Consider the following 16,560-nt stretch of genomic DNA (forward strand, 5'->3'; position numbering starts at 1 on the left):
CTCCCCTTCCAAACTCCCTTGCAAAACTCCCTGTTAGCAGCCCCTGGTCGCTTGTGCGCGGCTTTATAAAGCCCTGGCCTGAGTTAATGCCCCGCCCACTGATTAAGGCTCAGCCAATTACCAGAGGCGCTGAGCTTTCAAACCTTCCTTTGAAACTCACGGCCTCCAACTGCCAGCCACAGCACACGGTCCTTCAAACAAACAGACTGACAAACACAAGCTCAGCACACAGCAAATAACCCCCAAACACACACACACTACAGACAGTCACTTACCCCACAGATGCTGTATTTGCTCCTTTTTCACCTGGAGAACTCCCTTGCAAAATTCCCTGTTAGTAACGCCTGTTCACGGGCCGTAGTTTGCCAACCTCTTCTCTACATAATGTCCTAACTCCTGGATCTATGATCAGTTGTGACAAAACCCACCAACTGCAGTTTTATAACTCTTCTTACCTGGGCCAGTTCCCTGGAAGCAGGACATAAAGAGAAGGGAGGAAAGTTGGAAACTCCTGATCTGCAGGTCTCTTTATGCTTTGTCCAAAGAAACAAAAAGGTGAAAATGCAACTGGACAGCAAGATGTGGCCAGTCTGTTTCACAATTTACGCTGGAAACAATATCATATAGACCTGAATGCAGAGAAGCAATGGTTTCCCTTAGAAAAATGGACACAGTCCAGCCCCAGTGCTATAACCTTTCTGTCCATTCAGAGTAACTTTCAGAAAGCCGGTGTGTTTTTATAAGATCTGCAAGAGAAAGTTTGAGCTACACATACAAATTCTGCAGCAGTAATTTAAAAAAAAAAAAAAAGTTTATTCCCTGATGTCAATGATGCTGTTACCCAAGCAAGGAAGTGAACAAAAAGCCATGTTAGGTGCTGCTCTGTTGGGAAAACTTGCACTAGGGCAATCAGGGAGAAGTCATTGTTCATCTTAAAGGATGCTGCAAACAAAAGTCCAAGTAGTCACACTTTTCATGTGTCTATCAGAGAACGGCTTTTCTTTGTGTTTCTTAAGAATCTGGGGTACAGATTAACCTAGGAGAAGAGTAAAGATTGCTCTACAGATAAGACCCATTAAAGCAACTTTTTATTTTACGTAACACCTAGGGGCATTGTCCTGTTGGAGGCCTCTTGCTAGGTACCTTACAAAGCTAGAGTAAGTGGCAGTCCTTGCCCCAAAAAGGTTTAGTTTAAATGACAAGCTCACATATGTGTGAAAAAGCCAGATGAAAGACAAGGGAATAGTAACAGGAAGTTTTAATGTGGACTAGCGTTGTGCATGGTTCATAGGTGTAAAATGCCAGTCCTGGCTGTCATCACAACCCCCGTTATTAGCTGGCAGCACTCTGTACGTTATAGTGGCATAGGTGAGTTTTACAGAGGAAAAGATAAGCTGAGCTTGGTATATGCTAAACCAGCAGTAGGAAAAAGGAGCTTGTGGCTGCCTTCTTGCGAAGCAGTGGTTTAATCTGAATGGCCTGTTGCATTCCTTCCGCTACACAGCAAATGTCCAAGACTGTTGTGGCTGTTAGCTACATGTCTGCACACACAAGTGACCGTCCGCATGCTAGAGAAGCATTGGGTTTGAGATGCTTAGGGGAGTAAATTCTCTGCCACGTCAGCTGGGCATCATTTATGCCAAACTGATCACTGTTCCATCTACAGATGCTGCTACTGTTCTCCCTAGTGAAGTCCCTGCAAAAGTGCAGAGTGTGGAGGACTTTATTCCTGATGACAGCCTGGACCACAGCTTTCTGGAAGATACAATCCCTCAGAGAGACAAGGGGATAACTAAGACTAAGGACCACAATGAAAGTGACAGGTAAGGAGAAAAGGAACTGTGGTGTGGGAAGAGGAGCGGGATAGAAATAGCATTTGGAAGTGCAGTCTGGGTGACCTGAGGGAACTTGTGTGACTCCAGCATTTTCCTTCAGCTCTTAATACACACAGTATGCTACACAGTGCAAACCCTCAAAGGGTGTGTATGTGTCCCAGTAATGGTAGTCTCACCTCAGACACTTTCTCTTCCTTTCTTGAACACCCAAGAAGTCAAACAGCTTGAGGCGTGCCCTGCCAGCAACAGGTCTGCTTGCCGTAATTATAGTGTCACTCACAGGAAGAGAGAGTGGGTCTCTCTCCCATTAGCCAGATCCCAAAGCCACTTAGAACCACTACCTTGAACTCCACACGGGAATTTACTGTCATCCAGAGCAGAGTGAATTATATAATTTCCAAATCCCCTCCCCACCACTTCTCCCTGATTGCTTTCTAGCCTCTCCTACTATTGTCCTCTGTTAGCTCTGGCTGCCTCTCTTCTGTAAATTGCCCTGGCAGCAGATGCTTGAAGAATCCCATTTACTGCATTAGCAGGATGAGTTTGTCATTGCCAAAGCATTGTTCTTCCTGATACTCTTTGAATGCCAGAAAGCTGTGGTACCACCAGTTTAGCCTAATTTTTTTTTTCTGGCTTTGATCGTGCTTCCAAAACTGAAAGGCTACATCGCTATATGACTTTAACTGAGATTCTTGCTTGAAAAGGTGTATTGCAAATAGGGCTGTTGATTAATCATAGTTAACTCACACAATTAACTAAAAAAAAAAAAGTAATAGTGATTAGTCACAGCTTTAATCGCACTGTTAAACAATAGAATACCGATTGAAATTTATTAAATATTTTTGGATATTTTTCTACATTTTCAAATGTATTGATTTTAATTACAACATAGAATAGAAAGTGTGCAGTGCTCACTTTATATTTTTTATTATAAATATTTGCACTGTAGAATGATAAAAGAAATAGTATTTTTCAATTCATCTCATGCAAGTGCTGTAGTGCATGCTCTTTATCATGAAAGCGCAACTTATAGATGTCAATTATTTTTATAACATAACTGCACTCCAAAACAATGTGAAGTTTTAGGGCTGACAAGTCCACTCAGTCCTACTTCTTGTTCAGCAAATTGCTAAGACAAACAAGTTTGTTTATATTTACAGGAGATAATGCTGCCTGCTTATTTACAATGTCACTTGAAAGTAAGAATAGACATTCACATGGCACTTCTGTAGCTGGCACTGCAAGGAACTTATGTGCCAGACGTGCTAAACATTCGTATGCCCCTTTGTGCTTCGGCCGCCATTCCAGAGGTTATGCTTCCATGTCTACTTTAGAGACCTTACAGTGGCACAGCTGTACCGATGCAGTTGCATTGCTATAAGATCTCCCATGTAACCGCTTTATACTGACGAGAGAGCTCTCCCATTGATCTAATTAAACCATGCCCAACAAGCAGCGGTAGCTATGTTGACGGGAGAGCATCTCCCACTGACATAGCGCTGTGCACATCAGTCCTTCTGTTGGTGTGACTTACGTTGATCAAGAGGGTGTTTTTTTCACATAAGTTCAAGTGCTTGCTCATGTCAATTCCAAGTAGGTGTGTGCGCACCACATGCACAGTCTTCAGAAGGTTTTTCCCCTAGTGGTACCCATTGGATCGACCTGGGTGCACCCTGGAATCATGCCTTCAAGTCGCTGAATATAGATCCTTGCTGACCTACTGCCTCCTCAGTTCCATCTTACCACCAGTGATGGTTGTTGGAGCTGATTGTCTGTTGCTTCAGCAGGCGTTTCCTCTAGTGATATCTGTATCTTCAACCTGTAAATATTTAAATACTTAGTATAAGTTGCAGTTAGCCAGTAGCTAGTTAGCATTTGGGGGTTCCCCAAACTCAGTTCGTTCCCCTCTTGGCGTTCGAGGCCTCGATCCCAAGGGTGCCAAAGGGCGATCCCGATGACTCCTGCCTAAAGTACCTGGAGGAAGCACGTCAAACAGATTGTTGCTGTAGACAGGAGACAGATTGAGCCCCCCCATGGTACCGGGGCTGACACAGTGGCAGGAGCCCATGTCATGGGGATACTATCAGGCCCAGGGTACCTATTCCACAGGCCCACAGTCGGTAATTTCAGAAGAGCATGCCCCTCCACCACCCCTGAACCATCTCGCACCATGAGGCACCGGGACAGCTTCAGACCCCGGTGCAGAGCCCCTTCTAGATACCAACACCATGGCTGGCACCGGGACCAGCCTGGCACCAAACAATAAGGCACTGGGCAGGGACAATAGCAGGGTACCAGGAGGGTCTGGTACCGCCTAGGGTGTGATAGTCTTCTTCTCCCGATAAGGCAGTGGCAGGATGGTCATCTTCTGCTCCGCCCCCCATTGACAGTACAGCCCATCAAGAGCTGTTGCGCAGGGTGGCTCAAAACCTGGGGCTCCAGGTCGAGGAGGTGGTCGAGTCAGTAGACCCCATGGTGGACATTCTAGCCCCTGAGGGGCTCTCAAGGGTAGTATTACCCCTCATAAAAACCATGCAGACCACCACGAAGACCTTGTGGCAGACTCCTGCCTCTATCCCGCCTACAGCTAAGGGGGTAGAAAGGAAGTATTTTGTACCTTCAAAAGGGTAAGAATACCTGTTTACTCATCTGTAGCCGGGTGGTAGCAGCTATGAATGAGAGAGAGAGGCAGGGGCAGCAGGACCCAACCCCAAAATCCAAGGACTCAAAGAAGCTGGACCTCTTTGGCAGGAGTGTGTACTCCACTTCGGATTGCTAACCAGCAAGCAATTTTGAGCAAATATAACTTCAATTGGTGGAATACCCAGGTGAAGTTTAAGGAGCTGATTCCTGCAGACTCTAGATCAAAGTTTGCAGCTGTGGTGGTGGACAGCAAGGCAGTGGCATGGACCTCTTTGCAGGCCTCAGTGACACAGTGGACTTGACCACATGAACCGTGTCCTCCGCCATATACATGAGAAGAAGTTCATGGCTCCAAGTGACGGGTCTCCCCCCAGAGGTCCAGCAGACAATACAAGACCTGCCTTTTGTTGGCTTGGGGTTGTTTTTAGAGCAGACAGACTCCAAACTCCATAGCGTAAAGGGTTCAAGGGCAACACTGAACTCTCTGGGCCTGCATACTCCCACTACTCAGATGAAGCATTTTAAGCCCCAACCTCTTTCGTGTTTCTACCCTTCCCAGCCTACACAGGATTTCTTCAGGAAGTGGGGCAGGAATAACAGGTGCAAATCTCCCCATCTACCACCCAGTCAATGCCAGGGCTTAGCAAAGCAGTCCTCTGTCTCCAAGCACTCCTTTTGAGGGTGCACTCAGGGACGATGCACCAGTCCAGTAACCGGATCCTTCCCCTTGTTTTCTGAATCTCCTATCGTGCATAGGCCCAGATAACCTCAGACTGCTGGGTTCTCCACATGGTAGGCATGGGATAGTCTCTCCATTTTTGCTCCACTCATCTCTCTTCAGGGACTCGTCTCATGAGCAACATTTCATGCAGGTGGTGCAAACGCTCCTAGCTGCAGGAACAGTAGAGAAGGTCCCTCAGGAGATAAGGGGAAAGGGTTTTTACTCCTGATACTTCCTAATCCCCAACGCCAAAGGAGGTCTCAGAGCCATATTCAAGTTCCACATGATCTCTTTGGCTGCCATCATCCCCTCCCAGGATCTGGGGAGCTAGTATGCCGCCCTCAACTTGAAGGATGCGTACTTCCACATATCGATAGTCCCATCCCACGGACATTTTCTCAGGTTCGTAGTGAACCACAACCATTACCAGTTTACGATCCTTCCCTTCGGCCTGTCAGTGGCCCCTCAGGTGTTCACCAAGCGCAAGTTGGTTGTGGCCGCCTTTCTAAGGAGATGGCAGATGCCGGTGTTCCCATATCTTGATGACTGGCTTGTCAAGGGCTGCTCCAGGGCACAGGTAGAAGCACACGTACATCTGATACGATCAATCTTCGACAGTCTGTGTCCATTGCTTAATGTGCCCAAGACCGCCTTACTCTCACCCAGAGGATAGAGTTCACAGCAGTACTAGGCTCCACCCAAGCCAGGGCATTCTGCCAGAGGTGTGCTTTCAAACCATGTGCTCCATCATGGAGGACTTTCAACTTTTCCCCACCACGACGGCACGGAGCAGCCCAAAACCGCTCGGTCACATGGCCACTTGCACATCTGTAATCAAGGACTTCAGGTCTGGCTGACTTCAGTATACCGTACAAGCAGACACAGCTTGGACAAGGTAGTTTCGTTTCATCCTCGGATTGTTGAACCCTCCAGCAGTTTGCACAAAAGTGCCCTTCTCTAGATTTGCAACCATCGATGTCACTAGTCACGGAAGCTTCAGGACTGGGGTAGGTTGTCCTTCTAGGGGCCCTCGGGACAAATGTTCCCTCTAATGTTTTACACCCATGTGCAGAATGAATTTTGTTATGTGCATCAATATGAAAGTGTGATGTGGTGGGGGTGGGACCAAGAGGTTCGGGTTGTGGGAGGGGACTCGGGCAGTGGGAGTGAGGGCTCTGGTTGGGGGTGTGGGTCTGGGATGGGGATGAGGGATTTGGGGTGCAGGCTGCCCCAGGGCTGCAGCGGGGAGAGAGGTCTCCCCCAGCCCTCTCACCGCAGCAGCCCTGGACCTACTGTGGTGGGGAGAGGCACCTCTCCCCCAGTAGCCTCTGCTCAGGAGGAAGACTTGGGTTCTTCTGGGATTAATATCAAACAGAAAATGTTACAGCTGAACAACAGACTATGGGCCAAATTCAGCGTTCAGTTACACCATGGATATTAATGGAGTTACACTGGATTTGGACAGCAAGATTTCACTCCCTAGGTAAGAAAGCTATAAAAAATTTTCAGCTGTAAGAAGTGTCAGTGCCCATAACACCTGCCCTCCAAGTAGGATTGGATCCGTCGTGATGGACAAAACAACAGCAATATTTTATATAAAACGGACAAGGTAGAGCATGCTCCTCTCCCCTATTCCAGGAAGCCCTTAAGCTGTGGGACTTCTGCATAGCTCATTCAATACATCTAGGGGCGTCTTATCTCCCGGGATCCCAGAACAAGCTGACAGACCATCTCAGCAGATCATTTCATGGCCACGAGTGGTCCATCTGCCCAGACATCATGAACAGCATCTTCCAACGGTGGGGAGTTCCCCAGGTGGACATGTTCACGAGTAAAATGAACAGGAAATATCAGTTTTACTCCTTCCTGAATCACAGCCCGGGCTTGACCACAAATGTGTTTCTCCTCCTTGGGAAGGACCGTCTGTTCTCTGTGTTCCCACCCTTTCCACTCATTCATAAGGCCCTGCTCAAGATCAGAAGGTACAGGGCATCCGTCATTCTAATATCACCTGCCTGACCCCACCAACACTGGTACACATCGCTCCTGGAACTGTCAGCCACTCCGATCACCCAAGACCATGGTCACCTCCAGCACCTCAACCTCGAGTCTCTCCACCTCACAGCATGGAAGCTTCGTGACTAAATCCCATGGAGTTTGCATGCTCTGAACCTGTCAGAGAGGACCTCCTTTGCAGCCAAAAGCCATCCACTAGAGCCACTTACTTAGCTAAGTGGAAGAGATTTTCGATCTGGGTGACGCAAAGGGCCACGTCTCCAACTCAAGCATCAATACCCTTCATCTTAGACTGTCTACTGCACTTGAAGCAGTCAGATCTGACAGTGTCATCTGTAAAGGTTCACCTAGCAGCCATCTTGGCATTCTACCCAGGCATAGATGGTCGATTTGGTCTTCGCTAGCCCAATGGTAGGTCGTTTTCTCAAGGGCCTGGAGAGGTTATACCCTCCAGTCAGCCATCCGATACCAGCATGGGATCTTAACCTGGAGAGCATCAGGTTAATGGGACCTCCCTTCAAGCCCTTAGCAACGTACTTGCTCTTCTACCTCTTGAGGACAGTAGCATTTCAGGTGGCAGTAACTTCAGCCAGGATGGTGTCTGGGATCAAAGCCTTGACATCTGAACCTCCATACCCAGTCTTCTATAAGGAGAAGGTCCAGTCGCAGCCTCATTCAGCCTTCCTGCCAAAGGTGGCATCTCAATTTCACACAAGTCAGGACATCTTCCTCCCAGTGCTTTGCCCTAAGCCACATGCCAGCAGCAAGGAACAAAGACTTCATTCCCTGGACGTGAGGCAGGCTCTGGCCTTCTATGTTGAAAGGACAAAACCATTCTGGAAGTCTAACCAGCTATTCGTTATAGCAAACAGGATGAAGGGCCTCCCAGTATCGTCCCAAAGAATTTCATTGTGGATCATGTCCTGCATTCGGACTTCTTATCACCTGGCGAAAGTGCCAGCTCTGACGCTAACAGCACATTCTACAAGGGTGCATGCCTCCTTGGCTACATTCCTGGCACAAGTCCCTATACAGGAGATTTTCAGGGCAGAGACCTGGTTGTCGATCCACATGTTCACTTCACATTATGCCATCATCCAGCATGCCAGGGACAACGCAGTTTTGGGCAGAGCAGTGCTTCAGTCAGTGAACCCTGAGCTCTGACCCCTCTTCCAATGGTCTGCTTGGGATTCACCTACTTGGGATTGACATGATCAAGCACTAGAAGAGGCAAAAACAGTTACCTAGCTTCTCATAACTATTGTTCTTCAAGATGTGTTGCTCATGTCCATTCCAAGACCCATCCATCTTCCACTCAAACGGAGCCTCCAGCAAGAAGGAACTGAAGAGGCAGTTGGTTGGCAGGGCCCTATATGCGACACCTTGAAGACGCAACTCCAGGGGACACTCAGGCCAACTGGATGGGTACCGCTAGGGGAAAAACCTTCCGGTGACTATGCACACAGCATGCATACACCTATTTGGAATGGACATGAGCAACAGTTATGAGAAGGTAGGTAACCGTTTTTTACTGACAAAAGTGCTAGTGTAGACATAGCCTTAGGTGCCCATCCTGAATGCAGTGGAGTAGGATCTGTTCTAATTGTGCCCTTCATGAGAATTACTAGTGTGGTGACTTCATTCAGAAGAACACACTTGCTTTGCCTTGACCTGTTTTCTTTCTGCGCTATAGCAGCGACATCAAGCTGGCATTAGGATGTTACATGGTTTTTGCTATCAGGGATTCTCAAACGATTTCAGTGTTGTCCATATCTTGATTATGCTTTGTGGACCTGTTCCACCCCTTTACGATTCCATAATATCCCTTTGGCCCCTGCACCAATTACTGACATGGAAAGTAATATTGAGCAATATATTTGTGTATTTTATTAGTCTTGAAATGTGGCCTAGCTGCTAGAAGTGAGCCAGCACCATGGGAGGAAAGTGGGTTGTTCAGAGACCACAGGCTGAGAACGGCTGAACTATGTAATTCCTATTTAAAGTCATTTGGCATCACATGGCTAACAACCAGCACAAGTCTTTGAAGATTTATGGGGTTGTATGTCCCAAGCTCCATTTTTGTTGATGTTGGGTTTTTAAGGCCTGTTTCTGTCCTGTAGCGTAGGAGGAGAACTCTTAGGTATCTCCCCAATTATTTATTTATTTATTTATTTATCTCCTAGAGATGGAAGGGACCCTGAAGGGTCATTGAGTCCAGCCCCCTGCCTTCACTAGCAGGACCAAGTACTGATTTTTGCCCCAGATCCCTAAGTGACCCCCTCAGGGATTGAACTCACAACCCTGAGTTTAGCAGGCCAATGCTCAAACCTCTGAGCTATACCTTCCCCCCTTGAAATATATGTTCCTTGAGCAGCTCATTGAGACAGTTATATTGCCTATTTCCTGGCCACAGGGCTTGCCTGGCTTGTCCTTAGTCTGATGCACTGTGCTAAGGTGTATTTGAAGGATATTAAGAAGCTTATCAGACTCAAAACAGGTGTCCCCATTTCTTCTGTTCCTGGCCTTGCCAGATAGGATACAGGATTAGAAAGGTGAGTTCTGTGTGAGCCTGTGGATCTGTTTTCACCACCTCAATTAGACTTTTATCTTTACTAGCCATCCAGTTATCTTTCCATATCCTTAAATGTGCATAACTCTGAACTTGTCTGTCATCCCCTCCCCCCACACATATATCCATCTTCATGGACAGTTGCTTCAGTAGTGTCACCCAGCTGTGCTGAGTGAGGGGAATTGAGGACAGGGTTTCCTTCACACTCTGGGGCTCCCCTAATGCCTGCTCACACCATCCCTCTCCCACAGCACAAGTTCCCTCCAGCTTCCTTGCTGAACTAGATTTTAGTTCCTTCCCCTCTGTTTCTCTAGCTCTTAGATTACAGTGGCAGGAGGAGTGTGTTCGCTCGCTCTGTAGGGGAAGGTACATTAGGGAAAGAGCTAAGGCTGAGCTGTTTGTTCTGAACTGAAAGCAGTACACTCAGGATTTGAAATGGAGTTTGTCCCTATACGCCACGAGCCTCAGTATGAGGGACCTCGATAGCATATTCTTTGGTCTAACGTCAGCAGGATTTACCTTAAATCACATATCTCTTTGGTGCTAGGTGCCCATACTAGGGACCACATTGGCTCAGGATTAATGCAGGCTGGCGGGCTGTTGAGACTGGTGCAGTGTGCTTATTTTTGCATTCTTTGCAAGTTCCTTCCAACTGGAGAGTGAATGCCACAAGGTGATACTAATTTTGCATTGTCAGACCTTGTTTGTATTGCAGGAGTGTTTTTCCTGATGTATTTTCACTTCATTGTTTTGCTGTTGAGCTGCAGCTAGGTGATTTGTGTAGAAGCTAGGGATGGAGGCAGTCAGTGTCTTTACATATATGCTGCATGTGGAGATGAGCCGCTTTGTTCATCTATGTGTACATACACATTCTTTCTATCCAGACTGAGGACATTTTAAAGATCCATGCCTAAGTCTAGTGTGTGTGCTGATTGGTGGGAGGATAATTGCACTAATAGCAGATGATAGCTATAGTTACATTAATTAAGCTACTGCTGTTTATTCAAGACAATACTGTAGTCTAGAGAGTGAGGTTTCTAGAGCATGTCACACCACCAGTAGCATTTTAAAAGAGAGCCACCCGCAGCATTGTTTCTAGGATGTTTCCATTTTCTTTTTGATGCATTTCAAGGGGAAGTCCACTCACATTCTTTTTAATAACCAGAAACCTCTTTTTAAATCCCCGTCTGCCCCCCCCCCCAACCCCAGTGCCATGCTTTAGCTATTTTTTGTAGGGCTAGCTTGGGGTGAGGCTGTGCCCTATTATATGGGAGATCAGGGTTTAGGAGCCAATTCCAGTCACTCGTTCATAAGTCTGATGTGGGCTGTGAGGGCTGCAGTGGCAACCCACTCAGCCTGGGCAGATAGCATGTCCCTAATGCTCAGCGGCCAACATCTTTTTGGTTCATTGTGGCAGTAGCAGTGTTGAGCTCTAAAGGGAGTCCTGGGCAGGCTGCCTCAGCTGGAGCATTGGGGACTGCACTGTTTTGAAAGCAGAGAGTCTCTTTAGCACTCCAGAAGGGAGGCAGAGGAATCCCCAAGGGGATTGCACGTAAAACCTGAACGTGGCATGATGATCTAGGCAAATGTTCAGTTGAAATCAACACTTACTGCAGTGTCAAATTTGAAATGAGCTCACTCCATCACACACACTTGGTTGGTAAAGGTACAAATTTCTTAAAACATCCACTTGGGAACAGTAGGCTGTCAAAAATGGCTGGGTGAGTTGACATGGAATCAACTAAAGAGCTTTGAACATTCTGTTCCTTTAGCAAGCATGTGTGGCAGCTTCCACCATCCACAGCTGGTCAGCGTCATGCTGGGCATTGGCCAGAGGGAGTCAGAGTGATGATAGACGCCTACTGGAAAACCAGGTCTGAAGCTTGAGGGACGATTAGTCAGTCCCAGCTCCTTCCTTTAACCCTCCATAAAGTGTTAACCATCACATGCCATGAATGTCATTTTTTGAATTTGGAAATAAATGAAATGAATTTATGTAATCCTTAACAGGTCATTAAAAGGAAGGTGAATGCTGTGTGTGTGTTGGACACCAGCATAATACATCTATTTATCAGAAGCAAATGATCTTCTCTGAATAAAAAGTACTTAGCGGAGAAAGCAGGCAGGATAAGGAAAGGTGGTATAAAGCCTCCTGAATCTGAATTGTGAAAATAATCTCTATTCCTGACTTGAGCAAATCTCGAGGAAAGCATTGATATGGCAGGTCCTTGGGAAATCAAGCCAAGAATTCCCACTTTATAATTCTGCAGTGAAACTCCCTGTCAAGATGTCTCAGAAGGCATAATCCTGTTCAGCTGAGGGAGCCTTAAGGGCCCTTGCACTCTAAACTGTGTCCTTAGGTTAACTTAATTTGGGGAATGTTCAGCATTGTTATGGTGTCTGGGTAGCTGCCTACTTCAGGACACACTATAGAAAAGAAATAACACAGAAGAGCCCAAGTGCTGAAAGTATCGTCCTACCACTGTGTCAATATGGGGTATTTTTGAATCCCAGGGCATGGGGATTAAAGCATGCAATTCCTATTGGTTTTTATGGACTAATACTATGCACAGCGTACTGGAAATGTTCCCATAAAGTCCTCACTGAGTCAGAAACATGCTCTGCAGCTGTGAGGCCTCGCCTCAGATCTTGGTTGTACTAACCACTACTTGATGTCCTCCTCCCACCCCCCACCCCGGGGTTATAATCCATTGTGGAACTTGGGCTGTGCCAGGCCCTTGGCTCTGGTGATCAGGCACTGCCTGAGCTCCATGGCAGGTCAAGGAGTGCACAGTCAAACAGGACACTGGTAACCCGCATTAACCACAGATGGCCCTCATTAAGGTAGGGAAGAGATCCTAGAACTCAAGTTGCATTAGTCCGGAACACCAGTGCTGCATTTGCTTTCTAGAAGTAGGAGTACACGCATCTCAATGTGCCCTGAGGGGCTCTGCTTAACACTTCTGTATCTTACAGTGATGGAGAGGCTCTTGGAGGGAATCCTATGGTAGCCGGTTTCCAAGATGATCTGGATCTAGATGACAAAGTGCCCAGCAAACCCTCATTGGCAGCAGAACTTGTACCAAGCAAAAATATGACTTTGTCAAGTGAGGAGGAGGCAGAAATGGAGGATGCTATGGTCCCCATCGTGGCTGATGAAGACATTGACGTGGACTATGAGACACAATGGTATGAAGGAGTATAGTCTTCTAGCTAAAGTATGGAACTGGGAGTTGGGAGATGTAAGTCTTTTTTCAGTCCTGCCACTGACTCGCTGTGACCTTAAGCAGCTCACTTAATCTCACTGAGCCTGTTTTCCTAGCTGTAAAATGGGGTTATCTGTGCCTCACCAACTTTGCAAGTGTTCACAAACTACAGGTTCTGTGATGGAAGATGCTATGGAAGTGAATAGTAGCATTACTAATCACTGTCTGCATTTTTCAGTTTGGATGGAATTGTCACACACACATGCAGCCAAAGGGCTAACTTGATTTGTCATATCAAGCAATCCTTCCCCAGAGTGTGAGCCCCTCTTGATGAGGGAGCGGCCCAGCCTTCTTCCAAAATTTGAACAAGAGGAGTTGGGTAAGCTGTTGGGCACTTTTTCATAGTGGGTGTGGGTGGGTCTCAAGCCTCATTGCGTAGGGCACGGAGGGTGCTTGTGATGCCCTCTCTGTGCAGCAAACAAGCAGCACTTTGGCACAGGGGGAATGGCAGTGCTGCTGTTGCTGGAGAATGGAGCCCACAGAATATGGTGTAAATTGCGTGGAATGTGGTGTGCAGTCATAAATATTGCAACAGGGCTTGGCCCACAAGCAAATGTATTGATCTCAAGTGTGTGTCCCCTCAGGAATGTCTGGGCTATCTTTCAGCATTTGGCTTACTGCCAGAAAGATTTCCAGGGTCTGAGTGCTATGTATAAAACCTATAGAGCCTCATCACTGCTTAGGTGTAAATTAGAGAAATCCCCTAGAATAGGTTCACCTAACTAGTTAGTTACCATTAGTCACTTTGCTTCACTTGTGCAATGTGGGAGATGAGGAGAGTAGACATGAGAGTATAGAAAAGAGCAGCAGAGAATCCTGTGGCACCTTATAGACTAACAGACGTTTTGGAGCATAAGCTTTCGTCGGTGAATACCCGCTTCGTTGGATGCATGCATCCGACGAAGTGGGTATTCACCGACGAAAGCTTATGCTCCAAAACGTCTGTTAGTCTATAAGGTGCCACAGGATTCTCTGCTGCTTTTACAGATCCAGACTAACACAGCTACCCCTCTGATATAGAAAAAAGGTGGAGCCTCTTGGTTTTCCTTGAACACTGTCACTATCTGAGTGTCATAAGAAAGATAACGCATGTGTTAAGATACCGCCAGTCTTGCAAGGGTTCACAGTTAGTCCTGGTGAAAGAGCATGCAGGAGAAGTGGTTTGGAATGAGCTCATAGGACCAAAGCCATGGGTTCCAACTTGCTAAGACTGTGACTGTATAAATCCTCTGCCTTTAATCCACGTTCCTCTCTCCTGTCCAGTGTTGCCTCTTTAGAGGATCTGAACAAGGAAATATTCATCTAGATAAACGCTGTTTCTAACTCGATCAACTAGTTTTGCTTTCTCCTTTCTGTATGATCAGGGAGGCCTCAATTGTAATGGAGAAAAATGTTAGTCAGGCATTAACATTCCAGTGCCCCTGCTGGAGTCTGGCAGATTCCATCTTCCTTACTCCAGTGGTCCAACCCTCTGAAACAGCCCATTGGGGCAGCTTAATTGTGTGGTGGGACCCCTCCTGATGGATCCAAGGCAGACAGTTCCCTCTTTGTTTCCCCCACACCTAGCTCCTTGTGACTGAGTGGGCCCACAGCCCCTGCACAGCTGGGATGTGATGGGAGGGCTCAAGCTCACCCTTTCATGATTGTTAGAGTTGTAGCTGACAGCTTGTTTCCTTTTTTAAAGGTCTTCCAAAAATTCAGTGAAACCACAGAAGAAAGCCTCTTCCACCAAAGCACCTGATCAGAAGCCACCAGGCAACTTACCTCCACATTCTGGATTTGAGAAACACATCAGCACAAAGCTCCCCACAGATCTGCCAGCCACTGGAGCTGCTGCTCCTACAGCTACAGCATCAGTCCAGGCACAAATGACCACTTCCCAGAACAAGGGCTCAGTTTGGAAGCTGAAGGGAAGCAAAGAAGAAATGCTTGAGGAGTCTGACAGTGATCAGGAGGGACCGATAGCCACCCAGATGCTCTCATTTGTGATGGATGACCCAGACTTTGAAAGCGAGGAGTCTGATAGCCAAAGGAAGAAAGTGGTAAATAACATGCATGTGTCCCTGCTTTCTAGCTCAGCCTAGAAGCAGCAATGGAGTGATGAGAGCTCTTGTCTGATCTTCCAGTATCCCAAGAGCAGCAGCTGCAGGATGAGGGTTAAACAATCTGAAGAGCATTATTGTTCAAACACAGGCCACTAATGTTCTTCTCTTTGCTGAAGCCGAATGATAGCATGTCTCAGTTGCATTTTTAAGTATACGGATTAGGGCTGTCAAGTAAGTAAAAAAATTAATTGCGATTAATCACACCATTGAACAATAATAGAACACCATTTATTTAAATATTTTTGGATGTTTTCTATATTTTCAAATATTTTAATTTCAGTTACAACACAGAATACAAAGCGTACAGTGTTCACTTTTTATATTTTTGATTATAAATATTTGCACTGTAAAAAGCAAAAGAAATAGTATATTTCAGTTCCTCATACAAGTACTGTAGTGCAATCGCTTTATAATGAAAGTTGAATTTACAAATGTTGAATTGTGTACAAAAAATAACTGCATTCAGCCAATCTCTCAGATAAACAAGTTTGGTTACAATTTGCAGGAGATAATGCGGCCCACATTTTGTTTACAGTGTCACCTGAAAGTGAAAATAGGCATTTGCATGGCACTGTTGTAGCAGGCATCACAAGATATTTGCATGCCAGATGCACAAAAGATTAATGTGTCCCTTCATGCTTCACCCACCATTCCAGAATATATGCATCCATGCTGATGATGGGTTCTGCTCGATAATGATCCAAAGCAGAGCTAACCAACATATATGTTCATTTTCATCATCTGAGTCAGATGCCACAAGCAGGAGGTTGATTTTTCTTTTTTGGTGGCTTGGGTTCTGTAGTTCCATATCAGAGTGTTGCTCTTTTAAGACGTCTGAAAGCATGCTCCACACCTCGTCCCTGTCAGATTTTGGAAGGCAGTTTAGATTCTTAAACTTTGGGTTTCGTGCTGTATCTATCCTTAGAAATCTCACATTGGTACCTTCTTTGCATTTTGTCAAATCTGCTGTGAAAGTGTTCTTAAAACAAACGTGCTGGGTCATCTTCCGAGACTGCTATAATATGAAGTATATGGCAGAATGCGGGTAAAACAGAACAGGAGACATACAGTTCTCCCCCAAGGAGTTGAGTCACAGATTTAATTAAAGCATTATTTTTTTAACAAGCATCATCAGCATGGAAGCATGTCCTCTGGAATGGTGGCCGAAGCATGAAGGGGCATATGAATGTTTAGCACATCTGGCATGTAAATACCTTGCAACGCCGGCTACAAGAATGCCATGCAAGTGCCTGTTCTTCGAGTGCTTGCTCATATCCATTCCAGTTAGGTGTGTGCGCGCCGCGTGCATGTTTGTCAGAAGATTTTTACCCTAGCAGCACTCGGTGGGTCGGCAGGGCGCCCTCTGGAGTGGCGCCGCTATGGCGCCGGATATATACCCCTGCCG

General features: G+C 46.4%; 1 protein-coding gene across 6 annotated transcripts in view; it reads left to right on the plus strand.

The window, feature by feature from the left end:
• The window catches only part of RABL6 (RAB, member RAS oncogene family like 6), a 108,556-nt gene that overhangs the window by 81,025 nt on the left and 10,971 nt on the right, over positions 1-16,560 (plus strand). For all 6 annotated transcript variants that reach the window (XM_075060519.1, XM_032770798.2, XM_032770796.2 and 3 more), the window contains 3 exons: positions 1,667-1,823; positions 12,761-12,973; positions 14,735-15,092. In XM_075060519.1, coding sequence (XP_074916620.1) covers positions 1,667-1,823; positions 12,761-12,973; positions 14,735-15,092 — 728 coding nt within the window. The remainder of the gene's footprint in view (positions 1-1,666; positions 1,824-12,760; positions 12,974-14,734; positions 15,093-16,560) is intronic.

The sequence above is a fragment of the Chelonoidis abingdonii genome, chromosome 24, assembly GCF_003597395.2.
Source record: "Chelonoidis abingdonii isolate Lonesome George chromosome 24, CheloAbing_2.0, whole genome shotgun sequence".
NCBI lineage: Eukaryota > Metazoa > Chordata > Testudines > Testudinidae > Chelonoidis > Chelonoidis abingdonii.